The sequence below is a fragment of the Lissotriton helveticus genome, chromosome 5_1 (assembly GCF_964261635.1).
Source record: "Lissotriton helveticus chromosome 5_1, aLisHel1.1, whole genome shotgun sequence".
NCBI lineage: Eukaryota > Metazoa > Chordata > Amphibia > Caudata > Salamandridae > Lissotriton > Lissotriton helveticus.
Window position 1 is genome coordinate 1,073,254,520 of NC_136065.1, and position 18,449 is coordinate 1,073,272,968.

General features: G+C 43.9%; 1 protein-coding gene across 4 annotated transcripts in view; it reads right to left on the reverse strand.

The window, feature by feature from the left end:
* Nucleotides 1-18,449, reverse strand: part of LSR (lipolysis stimulated lipoprotein receptor) — a 314,698-nt gene that overhangs the window by 221,984 nt on the left and 74,265 nt on the right. For 2 of the 4 annotated variants that reach the window (XM_078643633.1, XM_078643635.1), the window contains exon 4: nucleotides 15,873-15,929. The exons of the other annotated variants lie outside the window; for them this stretch is intronic. In XM_078643633.1, coding sequence (XP_078499759.1) covers nucleotides 15,873-15,929 — 57 coding nt within the window. The remainder of the gene's footprint in view (nucleotides 1-15,872; nucleotides 15,930-18,449) is intronic. 4 annotated transcript variants of the gene reach the window in all.

Sequence of the window (18,449 nt, forward strand, 5' to 3'; positions counted from 1 at the left end):
TTATTTTTTTTCAGTTTTAGATATATAGCAAATCTTCAAATGAGAAGGGTAATTTAAAAATTCATTGCTTGACCTACTTGGTTGTCACATCCAATTAATAACAGCAGAAGGTACGTACAGATCGCCAGGTCTCTGCTTGACAGGTATCCATGTGAGGGCCATTAAAAAACAAATAAGCAGAGGCCGATTTCTTTCGCTAACTAAGCTCTAGGAATATCCAAAAGGATCTAGAATGCATTTTGTTAGCAGAACGTTATGCTCTCAACAGTCTACAGTCCCACGGTATCAGAAGCTGTTGGCTAAATTTTGCTTGGGTTTAAAATGGCAGCTCTAGGACAGCCATTCAAGCACTGGCACATGCTTTGATTTCAGTGATTATTAATATCAGCGCCTTATTTGCTTCTGGAATGTCCCTGGACCAGACAAATGTGTGGTATTAAGCCAGAACTGAAGATACCCAACTGACATTCTGCAGATCTGGCCAATTATCAAACATTCACTCTCCTAACTCCAGCAATGGTTCCTGCTGGCTATTTAATCAGCTATAAGAATCTTTCTCGACTGATCCCAGGCCATATATTGCAAAGGCTGACATACCTCACTGGTACGAAGTGCAATGCAGCAATGTGGAGAGATGGTAGGCATCTATACCTCTCCACTGCATTTGAAATGCCCATCCATGAGTTACTGATCAACTGCCTCACATTATTTTTCTTAGGCACTGCCTACAATGGTTTACTCCATTTATATTTGGTGGGCTTCACTCAATTTTATTTGAGCAGCAGTACCTTATTTTCAGTACGTTGCTAACCAGCTTTCAGGTGGAGTGCCCCAGGGCTCTTCTTTATTACATTTTTAGTATAATATCTAGTTAGAGCCTCAGCAGCAGAACCACTGATCAGTGGGTTTTGCTCAGTCGCCTATACTGAGAACACTCCATCAGATTGAACCAGCATACCATCAACATCTGGTCAACTGAGTACCAAGCAGCTACCCTTCATTGGTTGCGTTTGGTATTTCAACAACTGGATGAAGAAAAGACAAATGTTCTAAATATTGGCCAAGATCTCTCCACCACACCCATTAATCTTTGTCCAGATTACATAGGAAATCTACCAGGCTCAGTTGCAAAAGTTGAAAAGCAAATACAAAAAGATATTACAGATCAAGACCTCCTCTACAGGCTAATAAATCTTGCTGGTATGCTTCTTCTCCAACTGCAGTCAATAAGTAAAGTGTTCCTTTCATCCACATCTCTTTGATGTATTTGTGGCCAGAACATGTATTTTACTCTTATTATAACAATGCCCTGCATTTTAACCTGCCTGGAGTGAAAATAGGGAAAACGTCACCATGCACCTCTTCAAAAATCACTCAAATTCAGGAAAATTTGCACCGGCTTCCTAGTCAACAACTGATTCTAGTTAATGTGATCTGCACTACTGACATGCATTTTTTACCTGTCCTTTTTAAGCCATCTATGGCTTTACAGGCCCTTTTACTTCCAACTGCAACACCCACTAACAAACTCTTGATATACAAGGGCATGGATTGGTCAATGGTTATTGAGGGCTTTTGGAGAAAAACCTTAACCTTGTTCATGGAGTTGTCAGAATAGTTCAGTCTGGAGGTATATCTCAAAGGCATCAAATGCAGGCACACATGAGAAATCAGGACAAGAAACATAAAGCCTGTAAGAGTTGATCTATGGCACCTCTCCAGTAAAATAGAAACTTTTTGAAAACTAGAAGCTTTAATTTGTAGAGGGTTCAGAATTGCACCCATAAATTGAACTTCTTGCACAGGAATCAACATGGACTTCTCTAAATTCAAAATGTAAAGTTAATATGTCGGTATTTGCAAGTAAATATTCCTCTGATGGAGCAATAAGCAAACAGACATCAGATGAAGATAAATTCTAATGCCCTGATGCAAAGAACTGGGCTACTATATGGGCCGGGCATCTGATGAATGATCTAGGTACAAAGAGAAGTACATTGCATTTGATGTGCAAGTCCCCCATCTCACTACAAAAGAAAGCCATTTCCTATGACTATGAGAACGTGGATGTGAACATTAGCCTTTGAGGTTCAAAGGTACAACAAACTGCTATCTGTTGAGGAAGAAGGGTAGTGTGTTTGCCAGACTACCATTCTGAACATTGCTGCAAGGGGTGTGTATAAAATAATGAGATCTAACATAAGTCTCACCTTAGTTATGTATTATTTTTCTACCAGAAAGTATTTGGAGTACACTCTGTCTCTGATGTAATGAAGCTTTTAGATAATATCCTGTAATAGTACTGTTTCAGCTTTGTACAGTAGCTAGTAGAAACACTGAAGGAGGCAATGCACCAGCCAGAGTGAGGTATCTAAAGAGTAGTGCAGAGGGAATGAGGGACTCAGAGGCACAGAATCTCTAGCACGTATACATTGTAGTTCTTTCTCCTCATCGAAAAAACAAAATTGCACCCAGCCCCCCCCCCCCCCAAGCAATGCAGTGGATAGCGTTCACAATAAAGGGTCATTGTTTATTGTTAAATGCCTTGGCAGCAGGTGGTAGAGAAACCTAAGCTCTACCTCATTCCTTTGCTATCAGAATCTGATACAAAAATGTTTTGGAAACGAAGTGTCTACCATGACTATGGTCATACAGTGGTCAAGTTGGATTTCCTACTGAGCCACAAAAATGCTTCAAATCTGGTGGCCATCTTTGATAAAGCCTTACTGATCATACAATCAGTTTGTTTGCATTCACTGGACCTTCTCAAGACTATATGGAAAGATTTAGACCCATGTATGCAGCCTGCAAACCAAATTCATTGGAATGCCAATGTAAACCCATATCATGGGAAATCTAATTTGCTGTTAGTTGGAGGACTCCGTAAGATTCGGACCCAATGGGGAATGTACATTGCACTTTCAACTGGGGAGAGGAGTACCCGGGGCGGTATTTTACCCCCTTTGCTTTTTTATACTATATATTAATCAGCTTGATATATTTTAAGTGGCCAAGTGCAAGATTTTCCTGATGGTAAACAATAGGACAGTTCCCGAATTATTTTATGCAGACAACACTGTATTTATTGTGTGCACAGCTAATTGCCTGTAACTCGGTCTAGATTGTTTTTATGTATTCAAACTCTTCAAATCATACACCATGGTGCTAGGTCAAACAAATGTTAAAACTAAATTTCACGAACGATAGACACCATATTGGTAACACCAATGAATGTTGTTATCTAGGCATCTAGCTGGACAGTAAAATGAATTGGGACCCAGTGATAAGTACCCATGTCTAGTTCTTTAACAGGGTTGCTCATAGTATTGATGCCTTTGCCAGGCACCTTGGCCATATACATGTGAAATCAATATTGAAGATTTATAGAGCAAAGTGTGTCTCAACAGTTTAATTTGGTGTCGATATCTGGGGGTACAAGCCTGGTCATCCTATTCAAGTACCGCAAAACCCATTTTTTAGGAGAATTCTGAGGATATCCCAGAGCGTACCAATGGATATAGTGCATAAAGAAATAAGGGAAGGATTTATTCTGATTGTATACAAATTCAACTCATACTGCTGTGGTTTTCTGTCTGGCTGAAAAATTATCTGGAGTTTAATAGAAAGATAATCATATTCCATGGTTGCATTATTATGTCAAAAGTATTTTGACTGATCTTGATAGACCTAATCTTTTTTTCTGACCCTGAGCAAATTAGTAAAACAGATGTGTGGGGGAAGGCAGCATTCCGCCTTAAAGTGAAAAAAAAGGGTGTAATGTATGTTGTCCAAAAACTCCTGTTCCCATGAGTTTAAGGAAAAATCAATTAGCAAATTAGAACTGTATTTGACATTAGATATGCCAGTTTTACACAGACGTCTACTATCGTATTTACATTTGAATCTGTTCCCTCAGCTGTTAGTAGGATGGCATAGACTCTCGGAGCCTCCAATTTGCGCATGTGAAATGGCTGCACTTGACAATTTACAAATAGTTTTTATTTGCCCGAAATTTGCCAAACTACGTTGCTAGTATATAAGCCCGTTATTTTTGTCTATCAGCTTTGTACAAGTATGGCCAGCTTAATTATATCTCCAATTTTTATCTAGTTATAAGGTTTGCTTTTTTGTATCATGGTTCTTAGCAGGGGTGTTCCACTCCACCATGTGACATTTGAGGTATTTTCAGGTGATTTTATGGATCTGCTGGTTTTTATGACTTTTATGATTCCCTGATGAGTTAGCTGCTAAATTAGCCACATCTACGGATGCCCAAATGAATTGGTTCGATGTTACATGGCCCTCAATAAGCAGAGCTTCAGCCTCTATACCCTTCTAATAAAGTAGGAATTAAAAGAATTACTTGCAATCGTATCCCTTCTAGCGAAATGAAGCCCTTTTTAAACAAACGTAGTATGTACTGCTCGCAGGGTTACAGCCCTCGTGAAGCAGACATGTTTTTCTCTAGTACATCCAGTTTGTGGCTTCTCATAAACCTGAGTACAGAAACTTTAATTCTGCAGAAAGTTGTACACAACCGCTACCATGAGAGCCAGCAGGAGAAACCATCATAGTATTTAGGTAACCAAGTATGTTAAAAATATTTCTAAAAACACTTCATAGAAGACAGTGGCAAGAAAAAAAATGGAAAAAATCCCCTGACCTGAGGCACAAACCCTTAAGTGCTGAAGATGGTTAGTGTCTCCAAAAAAAGAAGCATTCTTGCAACTCAAACTATCGCCAGGGAATCTGATATTGCCAAGCAAATATGGCATCATATCAGATATTGATAAAGGGTCATCTAGAGGAGACTCTTATGTAATAGGCAACAGTACATCCAGTTGAGTGACTAAAATCTTGCAAGTCATCAGAAGGATTGTTAGAGGGTCCAATGGGTAGAAACCATCAAAGGATCCTTGTAAACAATAGAGAGATTACAAAACTCATTACCCCGCTAAAGTCTTCATGCCGTGGAGAAGTGTGGCTCAATGGTTAGAGCGGCAGACCCTGATGCAGAGGTCTAGCCCGGGACCAGGGTTCAATTCCCCGCCTCGGCGGGACTTGGGCTCAAAATTCCACAGACCTGATAATTCTCGCCTCGGTGCCTATTCCAATCATGGAGTCCCACTCTGCAACTCTGGGCAATAGCTTGCTTAATCTCCACAACGGCCCCCACAACGCTAAGGATGCCTGGCCTCCACCTTGGGGGTGCCCAAGAGTGGGCACCTCACAGGGAAAGCCAGGATGGGCTCCACAGCGGTATTCGTACAAGCCGTTCATCAAAAAGAGGGGGGATGAGGAATAGTTGTCCCGTTCGGTTCCCCAAGGACAATATTAAAGTAATCAAGTAGAAAAGGACACTTGTATCTGCAAACCCATTGGTTCACTTTGACAACCCTCATAGAAGCCAGACGTTTTTTACGATGCGGTATATTCGTTTGTCCGCCCCTCTTCTAGCGACATGGCATAGTCATCGGGCTGTCAAATGTAAGGTATGCCTGCCTCACCCGAGGCACCTCTGGAGAGTGTAGAAGTGTCCAGAGATCAAAAAGATAGGTGCAGTGGCCAACCAGTGAGGGTATAGTTAAAAAACAGTATAAGCACCAAAACAAATTTAATAAAGACGGTGAATACTGTGAACTAAAAGTCAATGGATATATTCGATAATCGTGTGACTAGATTATCATATACGTTGTTTTTTTTTTTTTTTTTTTAATTATTTATTATTTTGGTGCTTATACTGTTTTTTAACTATACCCTCACTGGTTGGCCACTGCACCTATCTTTTTGATCTCTGGACACTTCTACACTCTCCAGAGGTGCCTCGGGTGAGGCAGGCATACCTTACATTTGACAGCCCGATGACTATGCCATGTCGCTAGAAGAGGGGCGGACAAACGAATATACCGCATCGTAAAAAACTTCTGGCTTCTATGAGGGTTGTCAAAGTGAACCAATGGGTTTGCAGATACAAGTGTCCTTTTCTACTTGATTACTTTAGTATTCGTACAAGCGCCTTGAGACCCTTGCGGGTGAGTAGTGCGCTATACAAGTATCAATTTACATTTACATCTAGCTCCTAGTTTACCTGCCTTGAAATATTTCAGTCTTAAATATAACACTCCCCATATGTTAAAGCTCTTGGTGTTAAAAGAATACCTTCACTTTGCACTAAACCACTTGGCTGTTAAAAGTTCCAGCTGTGCAGACAGACGCTAGTGCTGAAGAAGACAGAGTCGAATAAAGCTTCTGGATTGAAGACAAAAAAACTAACCTGAGGGATATATCCACAAAGTAAAGTGCATCAACACATTCTAATCCTCTGCCTGCAGTTCGGAGTCCTTCAACAAAACGGCTAAACTGTTTATGGGATTCAATAAATCTTAAGAGTAAAACTTCTACTAGGTTTCCATCAACTTCTGGTCAACTGAGTATCTAGAAGCTACCCTTCATTGGTTGTGTATGGTATTTCTACAACTGTATTAAGAAAAAGCAAGTCAGACTGTTATTACATTAGTTGCTTCGACCAGCACTAGGTTGGCCCTTGAAAATCTTCCTGGTTGCTATTTGGTGGTGAATCTGTAATGTAGACCTAAATAATCCCTGTGTGGGGGACGTTTTCAGTGCAATGCTGCTGTTCCATTCCCGGTCAAAAGAAAAATGTAAGGAATCGCCAACATAACGACCTGATCTCTTTGACACACCTTACAAAAGCTTTGTTCTTATAGATTCATGGGCTACTTCCTTTTTGTTTTTAAAGTCTTAACAGCTGTGATAATGAATGTACCCCTCATTGGCAGAATAATGCCAAAACTTGTTGATCCACACAAACCCATTTGCATTGGATATGGACATGAGATCAGTTTGAATGTAATCAGGACTAGGTTTATTCTATATCAATGTGGTGCATGCTGTACCTGGAACATCTTTAGTTACAACTACCATCTATATCTGAGCCATTGTTCTTAATTTCTCATGGTTGTATATTTAATTGATTGGGATTATAGATATAGGAAATAAATACATTTTTGTTGAAGATCTCTGCACAAATACATCGATATTGGAAGGTTTTCGTAATGTACTGCAATTCATGTTTCTTATAATTCTTATTCTGACAAGAATTATCCTTTAGAGCACTCAATACACCCCTTTCAATTACCCTCTAAAACACAGATTCTGAACGCTGTATCCCAAATCTCACAAACTGAACTGGGGTGTCTTACGGCACTAGCCTAGGACTCAAAGAAAAAGTGCCAGTCTTCCTTTTGCGATTAGCCCCATTGGCAGCTCCTAACCAGACAGATATGTAATGCGTTTTCTTCTGGAAGAACTGCATATTGCCACATGGCCATCTGAAAAAGTACAGTCAGAACATTATTTCTCATTCCATATTATCACCAATAGATCATAATATTGTTTTCATTCTTTTGAAAGAATCAACCTTTTTATTTTTTATTGTAATAGAATAATTGAGTCTTGATCTGGCACAGATTAGCAGCATCGTTCTGCCCATGCCAATAAGAATACATGACCTGCAGAGTGCATGCAGATATTTTTAAAAGAATAATAAGCATGTTACAACAAGGTATGGATTAGAAAGATGGAGGGGGGGATGAAATCACACGTTTTGGAAGAACTGGCAGGGAAGACGCAAGCCTTATGTGCAGGAGGAGTTTATCGCACAACTTTGGAGAATAAGACAAAGCTTAGCTCGACATGCAGCGTATGTTTTAGGATTTCAAGGGAAGCACCTTTGACCTAGTTGTTTTATAGACAATGTCAGTGATGTGGACATCGTTAACTATGTAGTATTAACATGTTTGGAAGGTCATGCTTGTAGTGAATGTATTGTGAAAAAGTGGGACAACTGAAATTTTAGAATAGAGATGGTAAGGTCAAATTGCTTGCTGGTTGTAATATGACGGCCTACAATAGGAAAAGCAGAATTTAGTGTCGTCAGAGGGGTTTGAGGGAGAGCAGAAAACATTAGTTTGCACTAATCAATGTGGGGGCATGGATTCAGAATTAAAGAGCGGAAGATGTGTTTTGGTAGGAAGGTTATATTTTGTACAGTACACTCAGCTGGAACCATGTTGCCTGGGCTTTCTACCCTTTTTTTGATGGACAGAAGGATCACATAAAAGCACACTCTGTTAAAGGAAAAAAGCATTTCCAATACAATAGGACTCGCATTTACGAGAGTTTGAGCTATTGGCATTGTAAATGACAATGCCAATAGCTTAAACTCTCACAAATGCAAGACCTATTGCATTGGAAATGCAATTTTTGGAAAAGTACCCCATGCCACGCTTTTAAGTTGTCGGCCACGCCCCTTTCTTTAGACGAGCCGCGTCTAAAGAAAGGGGTTCAACCGTCATTAAAGTGAAAGCGCCGTATGGGTCGCTTTTACAAAAAACAAAAAAAAATCTGTTAATCAAGTTGACAAACATGCTTTTTTTGTAAATGTGTTCCATGACGCGGTTTCACTTTAATAGAGGCTGCACCCGTTTCTTTAGATGAGCTGCATGTAAAAAAAGAAACGTGGCCAACATTGAAGTTAAAGCGTTGTATGGGGGTGCTTTTAAAAAAAAATAGTTGTAATGCAACAGGTCTCGCATTTGCGAAAGTTTAAGCTATTGTCATTTATAATAGCAATAGCTCAAACTCTTGTAAATGCAAGACCTATTTCATTGTAAAGCAGCGGCCTCGATTGTCGCGGGCTGCTTTGAAAGAGGAAGCACGCATGGCGTGGTGCACGTAGTGCCTTCAAAACCAGCAACTCATTAAAGAAAATAGTGCTTACAGACGAAAATAAACATACCGTGTGACAATAGAAGTAAAAGGGCCATTCCTCATGGAAGATTACAAATGAAGACAAGGCAGTACTAAGGAGGGACTAACAAGCCCATTAATGAATCAGAGGCCAGCCTTTACGACGGACAATGACAAGCCAATGAAAAATATGGGGAGTGGGCAGGGCTTTATTTCCACACTCTTATACAGCATGCCTCGCAGAGCAGCAAATGCGCTGCCCAGGCTCGACCTAAACAGTGGTCACCGCTGTTTGAATGGTGTTGGATCGTGATCTCAGCAATAGCTGAGAGTTCAGACTCAAAGCGACAACAAACTATGAGAAAGGGCTTTATTGTACTACCTGTACTACCTGTACCATAATAAACTGCCTGGGGAGGAAAGAAACAGGCTTGTGAGCAATATACAACTCCACTTTCAGACACTTATTTCAAGCTCCTGCCCCTTGTGGGAGAAGGTATTTAATAGTGAGGACCAGGAGCTGTTAACTGTGGTGTGCTGAGACAGTGGAATGGGACGGCCGGTTGCTCCGGAGTGCCGCGGTCCCTTCCTGGGCTCAAGATCCACCCTGTGCCGCCGCCGCAGGAGAGCGAGTGCCCCTTGTGTTCGCAGGGCTCAGGCCGATCTGCGTGGGTCCCGGACCGGCCTTCTCCTGCCTCTGTCGCCACCCTGCCGGGACTGAGGCTGCTAATGGCTGCCTGATTCCGTCGCTCCGTCGGATCGGAGAAAAGAACAACGATCCCGAGGAGTATGCGAGCGAGGGAGGACAACAAATGTAAAATTTAAACTTCACAAAACCTGCTGCCAAGGTGGGCACCATCGCGACGACCTTCGGTGTCCGAGAAAAGGAGGAAATTTGCGGAGGCTCCTCAGAAAAAAGGGGAACGAGATGCAGACAAAAATGGCGGCCCAACACCATCAGAGCTGAAACCGAAGTGAAAATGCAGCTGTGAACCGAAAAGCACCGCCAGACAAAGAGCACACTGGATAGCTGATCGGCGCTGCTTACACCCGTCGCGGCCCGGTCCTGCGCTTCAGACGCTGCCCCTTCCAGGGTCGGTGTGCTTCACCACGTAGTGCTGCTCTGCCTCCATTGCGGATATTCCCGGCACCGTAATAACACTGAGCTGTGCGGCTAGCTTCCCGGCGCAGCAATTAATTGAGCCTGAGGACGCGGCTGGATCAGGGCCTCGCGCTGGTTGCTGTGGGTGCGGCTAAGGACTTTCCCTGCCCTGGGGCCCTCGCTGTTGGTGAGTGTGGCGCTGCTGTTCCCCAGTCTCAGGATCGTCGCCCATCTGTGCACTCTTACTCCATTTTGGATGACTGCTCGAATTCCCTCCCTCAACACTGGGGTCTGTGACCTGCAACTAAATTCCTGTTGGCTTGATCCCTGAACCACGAAGGGTCCAGGTGTGGTGGTGCGGGGGGCTCGGGGGAGCTGCGTACTGATTTGTGGGCTTCGGAAAAAAGTGAGGGGGGCCCCCACTCATGCCTCAATCCTCCCTAATCCTTTAAGGTGACCACCAGTATCATATGAGGCTGCATCTTGCATCTGTTTTCAGTTGGGCAGCGTTGTGCAGTATACCAGAGTGGAGGAAGTTTTTATCACAGGGCTACAAGACTGCAGCCTGACACCCGCATACCTCGCCGCTTAAGATGTAGTCACCACTGGATACGGAGAACCGGTAAGCCCTGTGAATGTCCTTGAAAGGATAAACGGTTTACCGCGAACGACAGTTTGAGCGAGGTGAGAGAGGGGCCACGCCAAGAGTCACAGTTAACGAAAGTGGGAGAGGGAGAGCCCTTCCCCCAGTATCACAGCACAAGGGCAAGAATCGGCACAAGGGGACACCCAACTCGCAACTCCACAACGCTTCATCGCCGTCACACAGTGCGAGTTAACAAGCGCACCTGCACGTGCTGTGAGCTCCTGGGGGGAGAGAAACGGAGTGGAGGGGGGGTCCTACCTCGGGAGCCATCATGGGACGGAAAACACAAGGACTTAAAGGGCCCGCAGACCGCCGCTGCTAAACGGGTCAGTGAGAGAGGGAAAATCGGGTGTGCAGGCAGGGGACCTCCAAGGGGAACCACCGTATCCTCCCGCACAAGAACTATCACGATCCCCCTTACTGAGCAAAGGGGGCGCCTAGAGAAGACCTGAACAACAAAGGGGAAAGGAGAAGCTAACTGACCACCCCGTTTTATAACTTAAGCCTATCAACCAGGATACCCAGCACGCCGACACAGTGACGCAGTGACACAACACCATGGAGAACCACAAAGCTGCCAAAAAGCCGTAGGAGAAGCCCACCGAGACCGCCGGAGAGATGCAGGGCCAACCCCAACGCTAGTCAACAAAGACAATAGAGCACATCCACACTCTAAATCACTCTGGGGGAAAGTAATCCAGGTACCCTACCCTCAGTCACACACAAGAGACACCAAAATGGCTGAAAGGGAAATGCGGACCCAACTAAAGAAGAGCAAGAACGAACCAGGGCCTGCTGACTCGCCGAGCTATGGGGGAGATTGACTTTGGGCTCCCTCCTTTGACTTTCACCTACCCAGCCGGACTTCGGGCTAACGCGCCCGCGTCTCTCCTGACCTTACCTTCCCCCTCCCCCTTCCCCCAACGCATCCTCCATCTATTTATGTCTCTCCTTCCCTCCTCTCTCAATGTATTGAGACCGAACTATTTTGTCTGATGCCCGATGGAGCTACTTGGTTTAGCTATAGGGGAGATGGGCCATGGATTCCCTCCTTGGTTGTCACCTACCCAGTCGGTCTTTAGGCAGACTTCTTTTCGTCTCTCCTTATTGTCTCTTCCATAGTTCCTATCCTCTCTCCCCTGAATATCTCCCCTTGCCTGCTAATCTGCCTACCCCCCTGTCCTTTGTGCCCTTTGACTAAGCACTCCTTCTCCCCTTGTTGGGGAAAGATCCAATATTTATACTCTGGAGTCTCAGCGAACCCGCTGAGTGAGTCCACTGTGCCAAGGGAGCCACTCTCACTGGAGGTATGGTATGGCACCCCTTGCCAAAGCACTCCCTCTCCCCTTTTTGGGGAAGGATCCAGTATGTAGGCCTTGGAGTCTCAGAGACCCTTCTGAGAGAGTCCACTGCGTAAAGGGTGCCTCTCGCAATAGAGATAGGGAAGGGATACCACTTCCCTTGGGATCACAGCTTACTCGACTTTGGACGTTGCCTTGACTCGTCTACCGGTTTGTGTCCCCGTCACCCTTCCTCTCCTCTCCCTATGCTGTGTCTCTCACCCTCCCCTCCTCTTTCCCGCCTTCATTATCTGTCTACTACCCCTATTCCAACCCCCCTTCCCTGAATCTCTCACCTTGCCTTATTTTCCCCTTACGTATTTGTGCTTATTGTTTATCTCGACCTTACAAGTAACTATGTTGCCATGCTCTAAGAACTGTGTAACCTTTGTACCGATGTAACCTGTAACTATGATCCGATGCTCATGTAAAACGCTCTGATACCTCCGGGTTTAGCCAGCGCTATATAAAACTTTTTAAAATAAAAATAAATAAACTGTCAACTGTTTAGCACTTATCCATATAAACTCAGCAGCCAGTCATTCTCATACAGTAGAACTTTCGACATTCCGATGAGTTCTCAAGAACAAAACTCTAGCGTAAAAGGCTATGCAGCACCGGCTGCACATCAAGACTTCAGCGACAAACAGTGCAAGTAAGGATTATTTTGTACTGCCTGTACCAGATGCATTGCATGGGGAGCACTTGAACCAGTTTCTGAACCGCTTATGATATGATCAGAGATTGTGGACGTTAGTGGCCAAAGGCATTCTGAGGTACAGTTGCAATTGGTGTCACAATCGTTTAGCGTGAAATCGTGTTGTTGTAACCACTGTGACTCCTTGTAAATACTGCATAACAAAGAAGCAAGCTTTAAGACCTGTGGAAGCAGGAGAAGACAGTGAAGTGAGACCTGGCGGAATTAAACTGATTTTTATTTGAGAAGGAAGAGAACCATATCAGTAAAGCCTATGCATGCTAAGGGGCTCTGTAGCAACACATATTGCAAAAAGACTCATTCTATTTAGGCCTGGGCGGTAAATTCCGTTCCGATCGCAGAATTTGGGTAATTTCGCGTTCCGCAGAGAACGCGCAATTGCCAAAAATTCCGCAATCCGCTGAATTTTTTGCTTGTTCGTGCTTTAAAAATGCGTGTGTGCGAGATATTTCTCCACAAGCATGCAAACAGCATTCGCGAACAGGAAAAAAAGCATTGCAAACGGGCGGAACAAGCAATTCTGCGTGTTTGCGGAACTTGTGTGAGCTCGCTGAGATTTTTTACAGTTTCGCAGAGTTTTGCATAGCGTGACTATGCAAATTACGCCCACCCCTAATTTTATTGTGGTGTTTATCAGATGTGGAAGGGTGCAAACGTATACAGCTCATACATCCCTCTCGTTCCCCAGACCCCTTGATGGTAGAGAGCCAGAGGGTGTGTAATGGGCTCTGTAACAAGGTCTTGTACATAACTGTGTCACAAGCCACCGACAGCTTGAGGAACACCAGTCAGCAAGGGCAATGTTCTCCAAAATATTTGGATAATCATCCACCAACTGGATATTTGCTGTGTTTGTAGATCATCTTTGGCACAACACAGATTGGTACAATTGTAATAGCTTGAAAGGCGTTTCTGGAACAGACTGATGACTCCCTTCCATGGTATACCATAGGAAGCAGTGGGGCATGATAATGCAGTAGTTTGACAGTCCACGGAAGGCAAGCTTGGCTTTTGGGAGGAGTAATGTTCGTATTTTAATTTACTTGGGCAGGGCTCAAAAAATACAAAAAAAAAAAATGGTACTAGTCCTGCAGGTCTAGTACCTTGGAAAATCCCCTCGACCCAACTGCAACCTTCTTGACCTCCGTCTCTGAAAACCGAGCAAAGCGACAAGTTAACAAGATTTAAAGGCATCTTTATTGCTCATTCCCTTTGTGCGCAATAAATATGCCTTTAAATCTGGTTTTCTTGACACTTTTGCTCCGTTTTCAAAGAAAGAGGACAAAAGTTAGACTGTCTTCCTACTCAGTAGGACCTAAAAATAGCTCGTCCTCATCAATTCTCCCTCGCAAATGCGAGCGGATTTGTCGAGCCCTGTTGGGGGATCGGATAAGTGTCAGGGGGGAAGATATCACCATCCTATTGTTTTGTGTTCAAAGTTTATCGCAATGGCCATCACATTGATTACATGGGTGGGGAAAAGTGTAAAAATAGGATGCACATCTGCGATGTAAATTATATCCTAAACTACTTGACTAGGTTGATAAGCATGTTAATACTAGTGAATTTCTGTATTCCATATGAGATGAATGGATATATAACAATGCTAGAACAGCTCTTAGCAGTACATTGCTTTTGGTTTGTGGATGATTTTGAGATGCTCGTTATCTTTGGGAGTGAAGTTCTAGTTGTAGAAATTAGTGGAAAAATGTTAGGTCAAGTGGTGATTTATATTTGTTGATTTTTAACTGCAGAGTGCACCAAATGAAGAGGGTGTGATGTGTGATTTTATCAAGTAAGGGAGAGGTGAGGTTACTGAGCATGCAGCTTAGACAATCCATGCTGCAGGTGGTTGGAGGAGGGAGAGCATTAACAGTATTTGTAAGAATGGCAAGTAGGTTAGGTTCTTTGTGGAGGAATTTGTTATGAAGAAGGGACGTGTCTGGTGGTCAGAGCAATCTAGGGGATGGGTTTTGTCAAATTAAGAAAGGAAGAGCAGACATGAAATACTTCATCTTGCTGCTTTTGGAGTGTGTGGATGTGGTGAAATGAGAGTGGAGTTGTACGGATATAAGGTTCATGAAGGAATGAGGCATAACTCTGAATTGCCTTGAAGTCACTGATATGTTTGATGGAGTTAATAACGTTAGCAGTGGATAAAAATTCAGATAAGTTTGTGATGAAGCACTGCTTTTGTTGTAGCACAGACACGTTAACCAAGAAGGTGTACGATTGGTTGATTGGGGTTATGGTTAGGCTAGGGAAAAAGAAGAACGGTGCTGGGAGAAGTGCAAATTGGTTTTGTGAAAGCAGCATGGGTGCAACCAGTTTTGGGAGTGTGCTGATATTGTGTAATTGTGCAGTTGTCAGCAATGAGCCAACGTCTAAGGTGACTGGGTTTTTTGTTTCTGTGATGAAGAGTAAGTTTATGTTGTAAAGTGTGATTATGTCTGCTAAATCTTTTTCTGTGAGTGAATGTGAACTGAAGAACCTGGAATGGTGTACTGGTGATTAGTTAAACTTTATCGTGTTAGGGGGCTCATTTGAGCAGATGCAACTGAAATTCGCTCCAACTTCCAGTGTCTCCGTTAGGGTGTTTGTGCAATGCTTGATGGGTGTAAATGTATGGGATGGGTTAAGGACAGAAGTTTACTGGGGATTAGTTTGTGGTTTTAGGGGGTTGGGGCTTATATTAGCAGATGCAACTGAGATTCGCTCCAACTTGCAGTGTCTCTGTTAGGCTGTTTGTGCAATGCTTGCTGGGTGTGAATGTATGGAATGGGGTAAGGACAGAAGTTTAGCTGGAGGGATAAGTACCATAGCCAAGTGCATACACACTTTACACCTTATGAGACTCTAAATAGAATATACAGATGTTCAAATATTTGAAACTTAATTTAAAAGATAAGCATCAGGCCGCTTGGACAATAGCCACAATGGTCACTGTGTTCTCTTGCTGAGGTCTATCAGGGCCATGTCTAAACAGCCACTTGGTATTTTAAGGTAGCTACCATTCTTTTGTATAAAACGGGTCTAATGGCACACAGCAAGTTGGAGATCTCTAAAAGCATTATGTAAAAGAAATGCTATCACATACGCCAAGTAAGTAGATGCAATGAATAAAATTCTGTTTTAAGACAACTACTAACTACAATCTTGCTTACATTCTTGGCACATAAATAACAAGCAATCCATTAAAGACAATCGACCACACCTAGCACTACCGGGAGCTCAGTGGGCCGAATTATTATTTCACCCCAATACTGACATGGAAGAACGCAAGGCCATTATTACCTTCCATGTTAACTATCTGAAAGCCTGGCAAAAGTTCAGAGACCACTGGTGATCTACCTAGGGACAAAAGGAAACAAAAGTTACCAAAACGAGGCTGAGAAAAGTCAAGAGTTGTTTTCTTTTAAATAAAGTTTTTCAATTGAAAAAACTCTTTCAAGCGAAAATCTCAACAAAAATGTCTAAGTGGAATCTAAGAAGGCAGAAAGTTGGGAGCAGCCACATGTGATCGACAAAATTAACGTTGAGTGGTGTATATACATTATAACAAGTTCTCAATTATGGGGAAAGCTACTTGGAAATAACGTGGGTGATATAATGAAGAAAGAAGGACTACAACAAAAGCATATTTTGTTTTACACATTTAATGCAAGGCGACAATTATGAAAGCTAAAAAGTTTCAGCTATGGTCAGAGCCAACCTCAAGCCAATTTCTTTTAAAGCACATTAATGCTGAAGTCTTTGAAGGGAATTTGTGTAATTCATTTAACTGGTTCTGTTCAAGACGGGTCAAGAATTTGTTTTTAACTCTTATGTCATTCTCAAAACATAAAATCCCTCTATAGTGATTCCGGACTGAAATAACAGTCGCCACTCTTTTTTGCCTAATTTGTGCATGAAATGTTTCAGGGTGATCCGTCGAGCAGGGGCTGAAAAAAATGGTGGTCCCAAAATCCTAGTTTGCTATCCATTTCCTTGCCTAAACCTCTGAACAAATGTACATCAAATTTAGCAGAAAGCTGATCTTGGTCCAGAAAGAGTGCTTTTGTATTTTGGTGTAAATCCATTCAGATCATTTTGAGCAATCAATGCATTTTAAAACATTAAGTTGTTACTGAACAGTTCACCTAACTATAAGGTTACGTTAATCTTTGTTTTTTTTCCAGCTAATTTTTTCTTTTTTTATAATCTACAGTAATATTTCATTACCATGCGTAAATCCAACCCCCTACAGCACACAGCCTCCAGCCATGCGCAGCAGGGGGTTGTCTGCAGGACCTGGTCTGAAGCCAAAGATTTGAAGCTAACCCCCGCATGCAGCCAACCCCAGGTTGAGCAGGGCCTTCGGGCCAGGGTCTGCAGCCAACCCCCTGCATGCGCGCCAACCCCCGCATGCAGCCAACCCCGCATGCCGCCAACACTACGCTGCACAGGGCCTTTGGCCATGTGCGGCAGAGGGAGGAGGGTTGGCAAGACGCCAGGCCCAATGGCAAAGACCCGCTGGCAGCCAAACCTTTCCTCTCCTATATATAAATCAAACCCATCATCTTTCTCCGGAAATTACCAATAATTTAAATCAAATGCATATTTCAGTAATGGCTTTAAAAACATTCAATAAAGTATTTTTGAACTACATGTCTGTGACTAATTCTATGTCAGGACCGGAGGCTTCAGATTATGCTATATTCTTCCTTCGCTTTATTAGAATATTGCACACAGCAGCTCAGGAAACCAAATGTACAACCATGCTCAAAGGAACAAAGAGCATCAAAAAACACTTGTACAACTAAAAGAAACTACAAGTCCCATGATATCAGTCCTGGTGTCATCAAACGTAGTCCTTCCACTATGTCCGCTACCAGGGTAGAAAGCCAGTCCTTCCGTCGACTTCCCCCTCTTTCTTCGCTGCTCACGCAGCCAGTTAAGTGCTCTTTTTGTTTTTCTCTTGTAATTGCATGCCTGTGTAAGGATTTCACTGCGCGTTGTGTCAGCGCTCGTTGGGGGCTCGTCGCGGCGTCTTGCCTTGCAGAGCCCCGACCGCGGGAGCGTTTTTTCCGCTCCTTTCGCGGTCTTCTCCCAGTTGTTGTTGCGGTGCGGTAGACGCCCGCCAGAGGGCGCCCACACGTCTCGCTGGCTCCTCGGCGCTCTCCTCACTCTGGGAGACGCGCGGAGGAGTCAGTCAGCGCCGGAGCCTTGCCCTCGCCACCCCTTCACGCCCGGTAGACCCGGGTCGGTATTTCTGTCCCTATTTGCAGATAAGACGCCCTGTTAAGGGTCTGTACAGCGGCCTGGACCGCGTTAAACGCCGGAAGGCTTGATATGCACTGCATTTGACTGTGTGTGGTGAACGCGCTGTGGGGGTGGCTTAGACCCAGTCCAGAGTGAGGGTCTGCGCGTTGGGGGGGTCACAGTGCAGCCCCCTATTGCCAGGTGCTTGGCCCATAACTGAATTGCAGCCCTAGGGGACTGCCCATATTCTGCCCTCAGACACCCCGTGGGGTAGGCAGTTGCTCACCCTCCCTTGTTGGGTTTACATGGCTAGAATGGAGGAAAATAATTATTTTGAGGACTCTAACCCCTCTTTTCAGGATGATGAATTTTACCAAGCGGTTGACAGTTCCATTTACCGCTGCGTGACTGAAATAGTGGGGCCCATGGAGGACCGCCTGTCAGCACGTATTGTCGAGGAGTGCCAGAAGTTAGCGTCTGCCCATTTGCAGAGTTCGCCTGCCCTCCCGGGTCCCTCGGGTGAGGGCCCGCCGGCCCCTAAGTTGCCACGTAGGGAAAGTGCTCCGTTGGGGGCACAGGGGGTGGACAGGGATGCGTTCGAACGCCTTAGGGATGCCTTCCTGGCTAACG